This window comes from Aptenodytes patagonicus, chromosome 15 (assembly GCF_965638725.1).
Source record: "Aptenodytes patagonicus chromosome 15, bAptPat1.pri.cur, whole genome shotgun sequence".
Lineage (NCBI taxonomy): Eukaryota > Metazoa > Chordata > Aves > Sphenisciformes > Spheniscidae > Aptenodytes > Aptenodytes patagonicus.
The window spans coordinates 15,217,782-15,232,115 of record NC_134963.1 but is presented as its reverse complement, the minus strand read 5'-3'; the positions used below and the strand labels follow the sequence as shown (position 1 = coordinate 15,232,115).

General features: G+C 55.1%; 1 protein-coding gene across 3 annotated transcripts in view; it reads left to right on the top strand.

Annotated features, from left to right (window-relative positions):
• Window positions 1-14,110, top strand: part of KSR2 (kinase suppressor of ras 2) — a 90,435-nt gene extending 76,325 nt beyond the window's left edge. For 2 of the 3 annotated variants that reach the window (XM_076352872.1, XM_076352870.1), the window contains 4 exons: window positions 4,553-4,684; window positions 7,273-7,402; window positions 7,756-7,889; window positions 9,817-14,110. In XM_076352872.1, coding sequence (XP_076208987.1) covers window positions 4,553-4,684; window positions 7,273-7,402; window positions 7,756-7,889; window positions 9,817-9,823 — 403 coding nt within the window. In that variant the 3' untranslated portion in view covers window positions 9,824-14,110. Of the gene's footprint in view, window positions 1-4,552; window positions 4,685-7,272; window positions 7,403-7,755; window positions 7,894-9,816 lie in introns of those variants that run through there. The other variant, XM_076352871.1, reaches the window with a different exon arrangement.
• Window positions 14,111-14,334: the final 224 nt, after the last annotated feature.

The following is a 14,334-nucleotide window of genomic DNA, read 5'->3' as shown; positions in this document are numbered from 1 at the left end:
GGAAAAGAGCAAGATGCGTAGCTCCTGCAGAAAACCCTCTGCCCCACGAGCGGTGCTTCCTTGAAACGCAGCTCCACGCTCAGCGCTGGCGTTGGGTTTGCAGTGCAAAGCCCCAGAGGGACGGTGGGAGCAGGGCTGGGATTTCTGCAGCGAGGTGGGTCTGGGCTCAGTGCCAAGTGGTGAAAACAAACTGCTCTGCTCCTTGGGTGCAGAAGTTGCAGCTCGTTTTGATTTGATTTTGTTTCATTTATTTTTAAACCTAGCGTTTAAAGGCAGAGTTGCTTTTGATTGGTAGGAAGGAGCACGGTGCTGCATGCAAGTTTGGTTCAGGGAGGCAGGACCTGGCCCCGGGCAGGGTCTCTTGGACCCAACCTCTTCCCACGGGATGCATCATTTCTATGGCCAAACCACCCTGCAGCCGTCCGGGAGATGCTCCTCGGGCTCCGTTTCACGAGGGCCGGCAAAGCTGGTTCGTTCCTTGGCCTTTTCCTAACACAGTCGTTATAATCCCCCGGCATCTGCTTCATCTCCTGCCTCTGGGCTGATGAGCGGTGCAGCCAGAGTGGCAGCCTGGGTCGAGCGGTGCCATCCCCGTGGCTGTCCCCCGGCCACTCCGGTGACCTTTCGGGTGCTGCAGACATCTGGCCACGGCGTCTGCGCCGAGCCAGGGCATGGAGCAAGACACAGAGAAAATGAGAGCCAAGCTTGGGACATTTACAGCATTGTGACATTTTTTGGTCTCTTTGGGTTTGGAATCAAGCCCATTTGGTAAATGTTCCTTATTAAATTTTTTTTTTTCCAGTGCTTTGGGAGGTTTTCCAGCTGTAGGCATGGCAGGGCAGGGTTTCAGCAGCCGTGGAAAGGAAGAAAAGCAAAGCTGGGGGCAAAAGGAAACAGAAGAGGGGAAAAAAGAACAAAGATTATTTTTTCCTTTTTTGTTAAAACTTAAAAAAAAGAGCATTGCTGACTTTTCCCAGTGGGAGAGCGCTTTTTCACTAAACCCTTTGTGTTAGAAGCAGCACAGGCCAAGCGCGGCGTTATCTGCGCCGGCAGCTCGGGCAGGTTTCCTCCGGCAGCACGGCACCCACCTTCTGGTCCTTTCAGTCTCCATCACCCCACGTGATGGGGTTTGTCACCGGAGAGGTTGTCGTGGCCGATCATCGCTGTATGGTGAAGATGCTCAGGAGATAAAATGCACCTTAGAAATTATATTTTTTTTTTCTTGCTCCCGTGTGATGAGGTCAAAGGATTAGAGGAAAAGGTGGCGGCCGCCTCTCTCCACCCCACGCCTCTTGCGGCGAGCCGGGCAGCCAGCCTTTCCAGTCCGCTTGTATAAATATCATCTGGTTTTAGCACAAACTTAGCCAAAAGCTTAGGAAGCCCAAGAAATCCAGCAGTGCTGCTGCTCTCCCCACAGCGGAGAAGTGGGCTTCGGCTCTGGTTTAGCAGCTGGGCAGGGGGGTTGGGACTTAGGTCCTGCCAGGATGAGGTTGCAGCTCATTCCAGCAGTGGTAAAAGGATTTGGGCAAAAATGGCCAAATTTTGCCAGGGACCTTTGCTGTGAAGGTCAGAGATGCTCTGGAGATAAAATGAGTGATGAGACGCTGGGGAAATGGGGTATCTGATGGGGTGGACCAATGGGTGGCCATCTCTGCTCAAGGTTGGGGTGTCACTTGGGGGGTAAAGTCCAGGAGATTACTCAGGAGAGGAAGGATGGTGAGAAATGCAAGGCTGAACAGAAATGAGCAGTGTTTAGCTAGAAAAATGGAGAAAAGGGGGAAATTTCTGCCCCAAGAAGCTTTCAGTGTGGCTGCCCTGGACTGGTGGCACATGTCTTCTGCCAGCGGAGAGCTGAGAGGAGGCTTTGGGGATCCACACTCATCGGTCACCATGAATTTTGAAGCAGCAAGTGTCTGCAGGTCTGATTTCCCTTCTCAGGGTGGGTTTTTGGCTGGTTCTGGTTTCTCTCAGATGAAGAAGAACAATAAAGACCCGTTTTGGGTCCTTGGAGGCTTGCACGGACAAGCATGTATGGAGAAGGGAGCAAATTTTAGCAGGTCAAGTTAAGGACGGTGATGTTGCTTCAGATGTGAATGAGAACTACAAACTGGCCTGTTTTCGCTAGGGTCAAAAAAAGACATGGCTTAAATATCCTCCTCGTCCTCCTAGAGCAGGCTCACCTTCGGTTCATGAAAGCGTCTGGCACAAGGAGTTTGCAGTGTCCATCCCTGCCATGACACGCTTGCGCTGCTGAAAAACGAGACGGCTATCGCAACTAAAATACTTTCTGCAGAGGCTTCATAATCTGGTGTCTTATCCTGGCAAAATCACATTTATTTCTCCTTTATTTAAACGTTGTTGGGCTTGGTAGGGCTGCTCTGTAATTAGGAGGAGCGCAAGGTGGGTCTTGAGTTGTCTGAAGAGCTCTTCTGCTCTTGCTTTTGCCTTGGGGCTGGCTTGTCCTTCGGTGTGTTTAGATGCTCAGCTGGTTGTGCTGCTTTCTGCTAGTGGAAGTGGCCAGGTTGGTTATGAAGTCAGGCAAACTTTTGTCATGAGACCTCAAATTGCTGTAATTGAACCGTGTTTGGGATTTCATTAAAGCTCAGCCCTCATTGCTGGAAGCTCGTAAACCCATAGCTGCGTGCTCGGGCGTACGTGAGCTTTGCAGAGGGATGAGGCTGGGCTCACACAGGAGCTGCGCAGCCAAATCCGGTCCCCGGAGCATCCCGAGGCAAGCCTGAATGCCGCTTCTGGGATATCACAACACTGGGCGACTTGAGTGAGCAAAATTAAAAGCCCCAGATGCAATCCTGGTCTTGCTGAGGGCGGTGGAGCAGATCTGAGTGCTGCCTGCTGCGTCCTGCTCCCCACTGCCTGCCTGGAGACAGAGACCGTAGATACAGGGAAGGATGAGCGAGCTTCTCTGCGTCTTTTCTAATTGCCCCGGTGCTTAATGCCGGCTTGTAATTAAGAGTCGCGCAGGGCTGGAGGATGGCTGCGGGATCCGGCTGGGGAGCTGAAAGCCTTCCCCCTGTGCCAAAGTGCTCTCACCTGCAGCTCCCAGGGCCAGAGGGTCCGTGCCTCACCGGAGCCACTGATTGCGGCAGTGGCTCCGACGCAGCAGGGTGAAGAGGAGCTGTCAAGACCCCGGAGGGGGTACGGAGGCTTAATCAGTGATTCCCTGGACCGGCAGCGTCCTTCCCTAGGGAGGGGGTTCCTCCTCCGGTTGCTGCCAGACCTGGGGGTGATGGCTGGGGACGACTTTGCAGCCAGGAGGATCTGGACTGTGTCGGCTTGGGATTGTGCGTGTTGTGTGCATGCAGCCGGGGGCCGGGGGGGGGGGAAAGCCAGCCAAGGAGCAGTGGGAGCTTGTCATCCTGCCTCGGGGGTGGATGGAGATGCCTGTGCCTGGATGGTGTCCCCTGGGACCTGGGCTCTGGGATTTTGGCCCCAGCAACCCCACAGCCATCCCTTACCCCTGCGCATCAGCATCCTCAGGAGGGCATCCAAGCACAAACAGGGAGACATTCCTTGATACGAGATGGTGGGCTCCTCCTTCTCTAGCCCAACGTCAAGTGGGACAGTTTTTGTTACCTCCTGCAAAACTACGCTGCCGAATTTGGGCTCAGACACACGATCAAGCTGCTTAATGTGTTACCACCACCGGTGGTCCCTGCCCATTTCCCTGCCCGGGGACCCTTTTTATGCCAGCGGTGCATCCTAGGTGCCTGCTGGAGGATGTAAAGGATGAAGAAGCAACTAACGTCATCCTCAGCTGTTGGCCAAAGGAGCCTAATGTTTTTGTACCGAGCCGAGCAGGGGGACCTTGAGGAGGTAGAGGAAAAGGCGGCTGAGGTTAGCTGAGGGGCTGGTGAGGGGGATTAAAGATGAAGTGGAATCCCTGGGTGGTAGCCTGGGATTTAATAGCGATGTCACAGCGAGGATCGGCCACTACATATCGCGGGGCAGATGACTGTAACGAAGCCAGGCTGCGCCCATGGGTGATGGTATGGGAGGCTTGGCCACGAAGGTGGGCTAGAGGGGCTGTTTGGGGCCGAACACCTGAAAATACTGATTTCCAGGACATTATTATAGGGTGGGTTTTGTCGGAAGAGACCCTTAGAGGTCTCCAGTCCAATCTCCTGCTCAACCCACAGCGGGGCTAGCTCAGGTGTCAACGCTGGTGGGATTTACCCCAGCTTTGACTGGGGTCTTTGACCCCAGCTCTTTTAAGGTGTTTTGGTGCAATGGTCACAGCGAGGGCCCCGGCAGACCCTGCATCCCCATCAATAGCCCAGCAGAGCCGAAGGTCCCCTTCACCACCATCCTGTGCCCAAATTGTGCCCTGCCGCCTGGCAGGGACAGGCACGAAGCCGCTGTGCCGGCATTTCTCAGAGCAGGGTTAAAATCTGACTTTGCAAGGATGCCTTAGGGAAAACCACGGTTAAATGCCCCGGGGAGAGGGTGGGAAGGCTGGGGGGCTGCTCGCCGGTGGCACGGTGGTGATGTCCCCCGCTGTGGTACCCACGGCTTTGGCTCCATGTTTCGGCAGGCGGGAGAACAAGCTGCGGATCCAGAACGGCTGGTTGTGCCACCTCGCCCCCGAGATCATCCGCCAGCTCTCGCCGGATACCGAGGAGGACAAGCTGCCCTTCTCCAAGCACTCGGATGTCTTTGCACTGGGGTGAGTCCCCGCAGAGTGGGCAGGCTGCAGAGAACTGGCGCAGTTGTGTCGGGTGTGAGCTGCCCTGAGCAGCCGGGAGGGGACGGGGACACTGTTCGCTTGCCACAACGCCGAGGGGACGCTGCCTGTGGGAATCGCTGGGCTCGGAGCACCTTCCCGCTTTGAGAAATTTTGAGTTAAACCCCCCTAAATCCTCAAATCCTCCTGTTTCAGCTACAGACCAGGGTGGCTCCAGGCAATGGGATCCAGAGCACCCTGGGGATGCCAGCCTGGCGTAATCTCTCCCCTGCATCCTCCTGGGGCAGGTACCGACGAGAAGGTGCTCTGGATGTCAGCTGGGGATGCAGAGGGTTGGGGACGCAGGTCTGGGAGCCCCTGGACACCCCAATTCTCCCCACCGGCCAGCTGCAGATGGGCTGGCGGGGGTGGCTGCCACTGCGAACTGGGGCTGCCGGGGGAGGAGATGCCAAAAGGCCAAGAAGAGGAGAATTGATGAGTCTCCTTCAGCGAACCGGCTCACCGCTCCTGCCATTTATCTGAAAGCAAGCCTCCCTTATGGCAGGAGTCCAATCACGCCCCGATAAAACCTTTCTCGAGGCGGACGTAGGGCTGGGGGTTTTACCCAGTGGATTAATTTTCTTGTAGATACCTTAAAGGCTGCGGGGATTAGCGCGCATGGGACTGTTATCAGAGGCGATATTTTCATCAAAACCACAGTAATTACAGCTGAAAGGGTCTGGCTTTTTTTTTCCCTCCCCCAAGGTATAATGTTAGCACAAAAATAAAGAAGTAATTAAGGGATCCTATCGAACTAAGTGAGAGTTGGCTACTTAGACTTAGTTTTTACTCTTTTTATTGAGTGTGAGCTTTGCCCTTATGTAAAGCATAAGTTTCCTTAAAAGATTAAAAGATTTTCCTGCATTTTTCCTCTTTCTTGTTTCTGCTGCCCTCCCCTGAGCCCGGGAGGCTCACGGATGATCCAGAGGGTTATTGCCATCGCCACTTCCCCATAGGGATTTGAGGATCAGTGACAGCAAGAGGAAAAGATCTTTTAAAGACTCCAGAAGATGGCAGAAATGTTAAATTAGAGTGTGTGCGAGGGTGGTGCAGAGCAGGGGGCTGAGCCTGGTGGTGTGTGCTCGCCGAAGCCTGGGAGATCGTGGCAGTAATTAATATTAGATGCATGGTCTTCTCTTCTCGTGCAAAGGGAGATGGAGCGGAACGCCGCTCTCCGTAGCACCATCCATGCCCCAGGAAACGCAGCCCAAATATTTTGGATGCATCTGAAAGCGGGAAGGTGAAAAATTAAGTCCCAAACTCCCAACTAGAAACTTGAATTTAACTGCATTGGATGCATTGAAGCACCTTCAAAATCCCCGCTCCTGCCTGAGCACCTCGTCCTGTGCCACCGGGACCTGCCCCTCTCCAGCCCCCTGATCCCTCCATGCCCGCAGCACCAACGGGCATCTCACATTATTCAAATTTTTGGAGATTTGCAGCCAAACTGCGTTTTTTTTCCAAAATCAGGAGAGCTGATTTCCAAAACCGGGGATCCCCCCTATCCAAGAGTGATCCTTCGTTTATCAGACCCCCTCCACCGGATTTTTCCACCCTAATGCCAATTCAACCTTGTTTCTTTCTGCTTTAACTGGCCGTGACAGCATCCCTTGAACGGAAAAGCAGCTCCAGGGAATTTGCCTTGGAAGTTGGGGCCAGTGCTGTGGGAGTCAGGGCTCATCCAGTCGCCGGGTGCCAGAAAATGAGGTTGCAAAACTCCCAGGCGGTAGCGGGGGCGGAAGACCGCGGGGGCGGCTGCCGGTTCAGCCAGAGATGCCCTTGTTTTGGGATATTCCCTTGGATTTGGGAGTCTTCACGGAAAGGAGGGCTTGGCTTAGCGATAAGAGCGGTGCAGCGGCAGATGGCTGCGGGTTCACGTGTGCCATCACCTGGTGAGGGCGCCGGGGATGGTTCATGCCATGGCTTGGATGGCTTTTTGCGGCTCAGAGTGCTTTTTGCAGAAGAAAAAGGGAAACGTCGGAGCAAAAACGAATGCTTGGGCTCATCCTTCCCCGGCCCTCGCTGCCCCATGCAGCTGGAGCGGGCGGCAGGGTTAGAAACACCGGCCCGGCAGCTGGACCACGTATTTACCCCCTGCATCATCTATTAAGCTGCTCCGCGGGCAGCAGGGCGAAGTGCCATTGCAGCCCGGCGGGAGATTCCCACTTGATGTAACAGGCTGGCTGGGGGCTCTGCCCGTGCCTCTGTTCATGCCTCTGCCCGTGCTTCCCATCAACCTCCATCCTCCTGCCCACGGGCCAGGTTCTTCCCTGGTGTAAACTGAGAGCTGCAGCAGGCTGGTGGCTTGCTCTCGGTCGAGTCGACAGCCTCAGTTTCCCCATCTGGAAAATGGGAGAGGTGATATCTCTGTAATGAGGGCTGAGCACCTCTGCTTTGTCGTATCTGGGACGAAGCACCTCCTGGATGTGGAAGATTTTGAAGCAGGGAGAGATGGTGGATGTGGGTGCAATGGCCAGATGTCCCCTCTCAGGATGCCTCCCCATCCCCTGACCCCCACTGTCTCCCAACAGCACGATCTGGTACGAGCTGCACGCACGGGAATGGCCCTTCAAGACGCAGCCAGCGGAGGCAATAATCTGGCAGGTGGGAAGAGGGATGAAGCCAAACCTCAGCCAGATCGGGATGGGCAAGGAGATCTCGGTAGGTGGTGTGGGGCAGGCGCTGGAGCCCTGTGTGTGTGTGTGTGCGCGTGGGGGGGGAACGTGCCCCACTGGTGCACACCCTGGGTGGAGGGTTCCCTTTGAAAAACACTCTGTGCTGCCCAGGATCTGCCAGCAAAAAAGCAAGGGGTCCGTCCCTGCCCAGCCAGCGAGGCTCAGTCCTGCTGCCGTGGCACAAGTATCGGCTCAGCTTGCACATCCCCTCCAGCCCAGCCCTTCACAAGGATGCGGTGATGGAGACAGGGTCCTCGCAGGGTGGACATTGGGCATGGGGGTCGTGGTGGGAGAGGGACTGGCTCGGTTTGCTCACGCGCTCGCCCTGTGTGGCTGCAGGACATCCTCCTCTTCTGCTGGGCCTACGAGCAAGAGGAGAGACCCACCTTCACCAAGCTCATGGACATGCTGGAGAAACTGCCAAAGCGCAACCGTCGCCTTTCCCACCCTGGGCACTTCTGGAAGTCGGCGGAGTAAGTCTCTGCCCCTGCCCGTCCTTCCCCGTGCTGGCAGGCAGCTCTGCCTGCACTCCTCAAGACCCCACTGTCACAGCTGGATGGCTGGTGTTGGCGGTGGGGGAGCACGGGGACAAGCTGTGGGTATATTGGTGCCACGCGGGGGGCAAGAATGGGTAGGAAGGGTGGTGACAGGGTGCTGTGCCCATGCCAGCTGTCACTGCGGTGCTGGCTGTCCTTGTTGGGGTGAAAAAGCCGGTGAAAGTAGTTGCGGATGATAAGGAGGAGCCTGGCAACGCGCTCCATCAATGCCGGGAGGAAGAAACAGGGTAGGTCCAGGGGCCGGCTGGAGCCAGGACCTTGGGGACATCTCCTTCGGGGACATCTGCTTTGAGGGCATCGGCCAGGGCTCCGGTGCCTGCCTGTGCACAGTGCTCAGAGCAGCTTTTCCTCCTGGGAAGGTGTTTTTTTCCTTCTTTTGCCCAGATTTAACCGATGGGGGGGATGCCTTGCCCAGGGTCCCTCCCCAGACCTGCAGCCTGCCTCAGCCGTCGCAGCTTCCAGCGGTGGGAGAAGAACATGGTCTCTTCTTCGCCTGCAGACAGCTCGTGGCCAAGTCCTGCTCCGTTTCATTGCTTTAGCTTAGTCACATCTCTCTGCTTCAGCAAACGCAGCGTAAATGGGTCCCCAGTCAGGGTTTCAGGATCTGGCCTGTTGGTAACAGCAGGAAAAAGGCAGAAGAATCAGTAAGAAACTAATTTTCTTCCCTGGAATTCATCATACTATGACAAATAGGACCAAAAACCTAACCCACGCGGAGGTTGCATGCACATGGGGGGATTTTTCCTACTCCCGGCATGCATCCCCAGCCCGCGGAGGCTGGAAACCAGGAGGGGGGGGAGGGAAAGGTGAGCTAAGGGAGAGAAGCGAGGGCACTTTGGACTGCTTCAAGCATCCCTCTTGGACCCCTCCAAGGGTTAGAGATGCTGATTTCTCCTCCTGCACCAAACCTCCTCGCTTCCTTATCTGTGCGGCAAGCACGGGCGGCCCCAAGGTTATGGGCACAGTGAAAGCTGCTGGAGCGTCCCCTGTGCCACCTCCCGTCCCCATGTGCTCGGGGCTGACGAGGGGCTCCTGGGAAGAGCACAAAGCCAGCGGTCAGATGGCCCCCAAATCACCCGGAACATAAGCCGTTAATCAGGAGGGAAGTTAATTACCAATCTGTGCTCCGAGCAGGCACCAGGGTGGCTCCGGCAGCCGGGCAAGGAAAACTGAAGGTTGATGAACCCCAAAGCAGCAGGCTGTGTAATTGCTCGGTTGGGTTTGGGAAGGTTTTTGCAATCACCGAGCCACGCTCTGCCTGCCACTGGCTTTGGCTGCCCGGCAGCTTCCCCTTAATTACCGGCCCCCTCTTTTGCTAAGCGTGAGGGGAGGGAGGATGTTTCAGCTCGGCACTCGCTTTCCATCCGAGCTGCCTCCTTCCTTAGGGACTCGGCTCTGGCCTCTGTTCCTGTGTTAGGCCCCGGCTTCCCCGCGGGGTTCCTGCTTGCCCAGGAGCCCCGGCTGCGCGCAGGGATGAGCTGACTGCGGCACCCGGGGGCTCTGCCATCCCTGCATGAAGGGGACAGGGGGCAAAAACCCCTCGGAGGTCCTGCTGCTGGGAGAGCTTGCGTGTACGTGGATGGGGCGAGGTGTGTGGTACCCAACAAGCCCTTTCCTCTCTAGATGATACTAAATCTGAGAGCTGCCTGCACCAGGAAAACCCAAACTAGGCTGGCGGGGAAGTGCAGAAGCGCACGGCTTCCCACGGTGCTGCTGCATTTGGGGGCAGCTCCGTGGCAAACTTATTTGGGGAGGCTTTTTGCAATGAGCTGCCCTGCAGAAACCCACGGTGCCGTGGGACGAAGCGCCCAATGCTGACTCTGCCGTGTTGTGTCCCTTCCAGGCTGTGACGGGAGGAGTTAAGGGACGGTGCCTTCCTCCCCCTGCGGTTCTCCTCTTCCTCTCCGCTTCCCAACCCGGCGCTACAGAGGAGCAGCGGGCGCCGCGGGCCGACAGCGAGACAGGAATGAGCCTCTTCCCCTGCAGCGTTTCACCCCGTGAAACCTCTCTGCAAGGGCTGGAGGAGCCGAGCCGGTGGCCGAGCCCCGGGGACGCCTGGCTGTGGTGGGATGGGGACGGCGGGCGGCTCTCTGTGCACATGGGGTCGGGCTTTGGGCCGGTTCCCCACCGAGCAGGGGCAACCCATGAGGCAGACGGCAGCAATTTAATCCCAGGGGTCCTCTGATCCCAATCAGCATGGTCAGTGCTCATGATGCTCTGTTGGGGAGGGGTTGCTTCTTGATTCTCGGTGGGTTTATTTAATTTCCTTTTTTTTTTTTTTTTTTAAATGAAAAAAAAGGGGGAAATGTTGCTGATTCATGAGTTTAGTGCTGGAGCCTGCCGGGGCCAGGGAGTGCCGCTGCTATTAGCTGCCCCCCGCGGGGAAATGCATCTGCAGAGCTGGAGCTGGAGGAGCCCTGCTCCCCCGCGCCTTGGCAGCCCCTTCATGGGCAGTGGTGACCTTTCACAAGTGGCTTCTCTACCTCCCGGCCATGCCCACTTACGCTCCCTCCCCAGGTCTCCCTCTCGGCAGGGTGCATCTCCACACTCCTGTTAATTTAGCCGTTTGCCCCGGTGCGTATCTAATCAGCGAGCCTTTCCCTCTCGCCCTCCCCGGCGCTGCTTTGCTCTTGGCTTCGACCCTCGCTCCCGAAGGCGCCGCCGAAGCCCCGGGTTTGGGGATGCTCTGGGGCCAGGCAGAGCTGAGCGGCTGGGGTTGGGGTCCTTCCCCTCTCCCGTTGCCTTCCCCAGGCTCATTGCCGGAGCCGGGGATGCAGACAGGCTCTGGTTGTACAGAGCATCTCCTTTCTCAGCCCCACACACGGGAGCTGCGGGCGTCTCAGCTGAACAAGCAGCCATGACCAGGACCGTTTTCCCCTGCATATTCATCTTCCATCAGCCAAATCCTGGACCTCCCCGAAGAGATGCTCTTTGGGCAGCGTCTCGGAGCCGGTGTTGCCATCTGAATACTGTGTGCCGGTATTTCCCTCTCCCCATCAGCTCGGATAGGCCCTCGAGCCCATTAGATGAGCTGTCAAGCGACAGATGATAGCAAATTGCGTTTTCAGGCCCTTATTGAGCGTAATTGCTTGACAGGAACCATCCTGAATAATTCAATCGTAGTCTAAGTTAGCTTTAATTTGGAGACATGACGAGGCTCTGCAAACTAACCAGCTCTGGTTTGTTTGCTGCTCCTCTAACTCCCCCTTGCCGGTGTTTGAACCGCTTTAGCATAAGTAAATGAAGATTAGAAACCTAATTGCGGCTAGGAAGAGATGTGACTTTAATTGTGGGGGCGTGTAAGGAGGTGCTTTTATTTCTTAAAATTTGCACATGTATAAAGTCTGAGGTGGGCGGGAGCAGGGAGGGTGAATCCGGCCTCCAAGCGTGCTGGCAGAAGGCAGGTCTGGGTGAGTCTCCTGGTGATGCTTTTGGGGCATTTGCTGTGCCATGCGGTCGCACCTCGCTCTAAGATGTTTTGCACAAAGTGGGGATGAGGCAGGATCACCCGCATCTGCTTTCCATGCTGAGGCCGAGTGGGATGAGTGAGCAAGGGCAGGATGAGCCCTTGTTTGTGCTAATTGCCCCCTCCACCGGGAAGCACGGGCAGTTTGTGGTCCTCTGGGCACGATGCTGCAGAGCTCAGCATAGGCGGCTGAGCATCACCTCGTCCCAAAGGATGCTCCATGGCTGCTCACCCTCTGCCTCCTCCGCATCCCACCTCTTCCCTCGCTAACACGCACCGGCTTCTTCATCCCACCCCGGGCCGCAGCAGCGATGTCCTCTGCCGCCCGTCCTCCCCATCCCAACCCCTCCCCGCTGCCTCATGTCCTCTCCATCCTCTGCGCGTGTGCGCATATGTGCCATAAATGTTGCACTAAGCCTCAGAGTCTCTCTGAGTTTTCACCAATGCCTTCACCTGCGGTGGCCCCGGGGTCTGTGGGAGGGAGCGAACCCCCACCGCTGGAGGTCTCTGCTGCCAGGAGGGGCGCGGGGAGGTCTCACCACGAAATCACCGGTCCCCAAACCACGTTCAGATGGAGCGATCGCTGTAGAAAGATGGTGTCCTTCTCACTTGGTGGTTTTAGTTTCTAAGTAGGCGTGAGCTTCCTAGGTGTGCAGTAGCCAGTGGAGCGTGTTGGAAAGATGAAGGAGGTGATGCCACGGGTGATGCTCAGCACCAGGGGTGGCAAAAGCGCTGTAGCCTGATAGATGTTGTGCAGATTTTTGGTAGAAGGTACAATGTCCGTCTTGAAAGACTTACTGTGGGTTTGCTCTCTGTGCCCCAAGTCCTCTACTTGCCTGGAAAGTCTCACCTTGACATATTCCCCTGTGGGGTCTCACCAGCCCTTGGTAGGTGCCTGCTCTATTTTATCAGCTGAGACTCAAGGAAACAAGTGAGCCGATGAGCATGTTGGTCTGGTCCTCGTGGGAGCACAGGGCTCTCTGCAGTGGCCTTGGCCAAGCGTTTCTCCCCTGGATTTTGGGCATCCAAAAGGAGCTAAGTGCTCCTATAGCCAACAAATCTCACCAAATCTTCCCTCATCTCCCTTCTCTTTCTCCCCCGCTTCCCTCACCGTAACGTCTCAGCCACGAGCAGAGCCGTTGCACAATAGTATCGATGGAAAAATAGCTGCCCTGTATTTATCGTAAATGAGCTCAGAAGAGCAGCTCCTTCCCTTCCATTCAGCGCAGCAACGGTTGTTTATGCAGCCGTGTTATTTGCATCATGCCTTCTTATTTTTGAAAGTCTTAATTATTAAAAAAACCCCAACCAACAAATCTTACTCTTTTTTTTTGTTGTTGTTCTTTGTTTTTTGACTCCAGCTTTGTGCGGGTTTTTTTTTCCCCCAGTTTAAAAATATCCAGCCCTTCAGCAGGGAGAGAATGTAGGAGAAGCTCTCCACAATGCCCTCTAATAGGAGATCCGAAGGAGCGAGAAGGTCCATCCGGTGACTCAGTTTAGCTGCGTGAGCTAGAGGAGAGACAGGGGTTATTTCCAGATGCGCCGGGCGAGAGCGGAGCTGGTTTTAGCACGGCGGTGTTTTGAGCGGCAGCTCGAGATGTAGGGGACCAGCCCCAGCCCCAGGGTACATCCCCGGGCTCTTGCAGCGGAGCAGCCCCAGCGATGCTCTCCTGGCCCGGTCCTCCAGCTCTCAGCTGCTTCATCCTTTTGGTCACCCTCCGAGGCTCTTCCCTGAGCTTCCCGGTCCCTGACCTTGCCGCTGTCTGAGTTTTTTTTCCAGTGTTTCAATGCTCATGGGGAACAGAGCGTTTGGGGCTGGGTAGTGAAGCCACTGCCAGCGATGGAAGCGGTGGCGCTGCACGGCCCCAAAGCACTATGTCCTCCTTCGGCTGCTAAATTATATCCCCCGGTCCTGCTTCTTCTTCTATCTACCTTTCCCCCCAAATTACCCAAATCCTTGCTGAGCCATGACTGGGCGGTTCCTGGGGATGATAAGCTCAGAGTCCAGCCCTGATGACTTTTTATCCGGTACTTGACCATGGCAGGAGCCGAGATGGTTAAGATTTAAGACAGGCGGTAGGCAGAAATGAAGGTCTTGGAGGTGGGGGAGCTGCTCAGCCTTTGCTAGATGCTATGGAAGAGTTGGTGCCTGGGGCTTGGTCTCTTTGGCCGTGCTGAGGAGAAGGGGTCTGCATTGGTGGTGCCATGAGATGCTGTCTGCATCCCCCCCGAGTGCCGTGGGGAGCCCCGGGTCGAGCCCGCCGGCGGCCAGCGCTCTGCTGGGCAGCTTCGCTTTCCTTCCTCCTTTCTTCGCCATTTATTTATTTTAATTTATTTCAGGTTTTTTTTCTTTTTTTTTTTTTGCAAATAGTGATTTTTCGGGAAGCTTGGTCAGCTGCAAAAGCCTCCTTTAATTTCCAGTCCCTGTAAAGTACGCTGTTACATTTTCTTGTACATAAGGTATATATAAATATATATACATATCTCTATATGTATGTATATAGATATATACATATATAACGAGCTCTAAATCCTGTACAGTTTCAAACTGAACTCGATGGCCTGCTTTGTTTTCTCTGTGTTAGTTCTGACCGTTGCAGAATGAGCTGACTTTCATTTCCCTTTTCCTCTTTCCCGTTTCTTTTTATAAATATATACATAAATATATATATATATATTTTGTTGTCGTTGTTGCAAAACTCTCGTCACTGGAAAAGAACAGTTGATTCTGGTGCAAAAAAAAATATCACCCACACACCGACAAAAAAAATCGCTGAGAAAGGCACGATGGATATCCCCGATGTAAATTTGTACAGTAACATTTATAACGTTTTCTACACTTGAAGAAAGTATTTATAATTTCAGCTGTCTGACTGAGTGCGAATCTCTGTGACC